At 44.2% G+C, this 2,907-nt stretch overlaps 1 protein-coding gene across 1 annotated transcript; it reads right to left on the bottom strand.

Moving 5' to 3' along the window:
* LOC105162228 lies at positions 386-2,071 on the bottom strand. The gene is made up of 4 exons (XM_011080221.1): positions 1,796-2,071; positions 1,502-1,688; positions 790-1,388; positions 386-643 (listed from the first exon to the last, which is right to left on the bottom strand). Exons 1-4 carry the CDS (start codon positions 2,069-2,071, stop codon positions 386-388), a joined length of 1,320 nt encoding a protein of 439 aa, XP_011078523.1.

Raw genomic sequence — 2,907 nt, 5'->3', positions numbered from 1 at the left:
TCAAGCGTAGCCTCGACCAGTCACCAAAACGTTCTAATCCGTCCTTGAACATACGCACTGAATCAACTTTTGCTCGACTAAATAAGAGAACATCATCCGCGAAGCCTAACTGAAAGATTTTGAATTCTTCACATTTTCAATGAAATTGAAACCGTCCGTCCTGATCAATCTTTTGTAAGAAGACCAAATGCATTACTTCCATGACTAGGACAAAGAGATATGGTGAGAGAGGATCGCCTTGGCGCAGCCCTCGCGAACCCATAAAAAAACCGTGGGGTTTTCCATTCAAGCTCACTGAAAAGGTTGGGGTGGTAATACACTCTTCAATTCAACATATAAATGTAACCGGAAACCCGAATAATTGAAGAGTGGCGTGAAGGAAATCTCACTCCACTGTATCATAAGCTTTTCGTATGTCCACCTTTAATGCACATCGTGGAGGTAAGCACTTCTGCTTATATCCAGTAAACAATTCTTGGGCACATCGTGGAGGTAAGCGCTTCTGCTTATATCCAGTAAACAATTCTTGGGCTATCATGATATTGTCCCCAATACTCCTGCCAGGTATGAATGCCACCTGACAAGGACTAACCAGCTTGCCCAAGACCACACTCAATCGTTGCACCAAAAATTTCACAATAACCTTATAAAGAACATTGCAACAGGAACTAGGACGGAAATCAGCGACAGTAATAGGGGAATGTACCTTGGGAATAACCGCCAGGAGTGTACAATTAACTTGCTTCAAAAGTTTTCCCGTATTAAAGAAATCCAGGATAGCTCTATGACTTCATCTCCCACTATTGGCCATGTCGCTTTAAAAAATCCGGATGAATACCCATCTGGCCCAGGAGCTTTATCTTCCGCTATATTAAACATTGCACGTTTCACATCCTCAGCAGTGAAAGGTTTAATAAGTTGAACGGTTTCATCCTCTTCCACAATGTGCTGCGCCCAAGGACGCAAAAATCTTAAATTCAGCACCTCCCTTCGTCGATTTCCTCCAAGTAAAGCCTGAAAGTAGGAGACAAACTCCTCACTCACCACGTTCAGGTCAGTGTGCGTGGTTCCATGAGCATCATTAATCTGTATCACTCTCTTCACAGCCCGACGATGTGCAATCTTACGAAAAAATACACACGTGCACTGGTCCTCTTCCTTCATCCATTGCATTTTTGCCCTCTGTTGTAGCATATTCTGCTCCATTTTGGCTGCTTTGGCATATACTAATCGACAACAATGCTCCAAAAACAGGTATAGTTCCTCATGTCTATTCAAGCTTACCAATTGTTGCGCCATGTCAAGAAATCCTTTTGCCAATTGGACATTATGCGAAAGATCCCCTTTCTCCCTTCTCATAGCACGGAAAATTGGTTTCAAGGTTTCAGCTTTCGAGTGACCGCATACATAGGACAGCCAACTATCTCATGCTACCATATCTGTTGCACGCTTGAAATAAAAGACGGTGAGAGCGTAAGGTAGTTGTCAAATCGAAACATACCTCCAAACTGCCTCTGAGCGTCCCCAGCTATCACCATGGGCGAGTGGTCAGAAGTGCGAGGAGTGAGGCATGAGTATGACAAAGACGGAAATCTCATCACCCAAGAGTCATTAATGAGAATCCTATCCAGCCGTTTCCAAAGGTTGCGAGGGCTCGCACTACAGTTATTCCAAGTAAACCATTCCCCCTGCATAGGCAATGGTAATAATCCACTATTCTGAATACAGGAATTGAATTCTTCCATCACCATCCTTATATCACCGACATACCACATATTTCACTTAGATCTCTCACTGCATTGAAATCCCTACCCACCATCCATGGGATATCAACACAATTAAGAGCAAGTGCCTCCAAGGAAACCCAAAGGTCCCTCCTATCTGCCACCTCGTTAGCCCCATAAATAATAGTAATCATAACAAGCTCATGCAGAGATCGGAGCATGGCTCGTGCATGGATTAGTTGAGGTCCCAATGACAGCACATCAACATCAATGAAGTTATCATCCCATGCCAACCAAATACGATTACCAACCGTTGCATAATCCACAAACCATTTCCATTGGGGCATTAAGAAAGATTGTATACGAGAAACATTATTCAAATGAACACGGGTTTCAAGAAGACCAATAAAATGTAACCTGAACTCTGCAACTAGATCTTTGACTGCTAAGTTGGTGGTCCCTCTTGTTCAGGCCACGTACATTCCAAATGGCTCCGTTTATCATGGCTTAAGAGATGTGGGCCTGCATCTATTAGGGCCCCCAGGAAGAATGTCTGTATCATAAAGCAAGTGTAAGGCTTCAAAAGCATTATAAGTCACAGTGGCCTTACCCTTATCCTCTCGACCTGGACCCATCGCCCTAGCCTGTTCATCTCGGTCCTCAAAGCTCTTGTCTATATTTATTGACTGGTGATTATTCATGTCCTGATCATTTGGTTTAGAGGCTCCCACTTTCCGTACATACACTGCTACTAGAGGCTCGACTTGTTTGGCAACTCTATTCTCTGTACAATGCTTAACACTATGACCCAACGTCATACACGTAGTGCATCTGGGTGGTACCCACTCGTATTCCACATCAATTTTGCAGGGGGATTCCCCTCCATTCTCATCCGGCATCATGATAATAATGTGCTTTGGCAATTTAGAACTGATACCAAGCATGACACATACACGAGCAAAATCCAATCTCGTGCATGCTCTCGTAATAGCATCCGGGTACAATGGCTTACCCACACCACTAGCTACCGTACTCAGCCCCTCTTTCGTCCATAATTCCACCGGGAGGTGGCGTAACCTGATCCAGACAGGCACTTGTGTATGCTTGAGTTTCCTCATCACCATTCCGGGTTCTCATTTCTGAAGAATGATAGGCTGCCCCTGAAACAGCCATGGGCCACCCT

The sequence above is a fragment of the Sesamum indicum genome, linkage group LG5 (genome assembly GCF_000512975.1).
Source record: "Sesamum indicum cultivar Zhongzhi No. 13 linkage group LG5, S_indicum_v1.0, whole genome shotgun sequence".
Taxonomy (NCBI): Eukaryota; Viridiplantae; Streptophyta; class Magnoliopsida; order Lamiales; family Pedaliaceae; genus Sesamum; species Sesamum indicum.
Note: the sequence above shows the minus strand (reverse complement) of the source record. Positions and strands in the feature narration are given on the sequence as shown.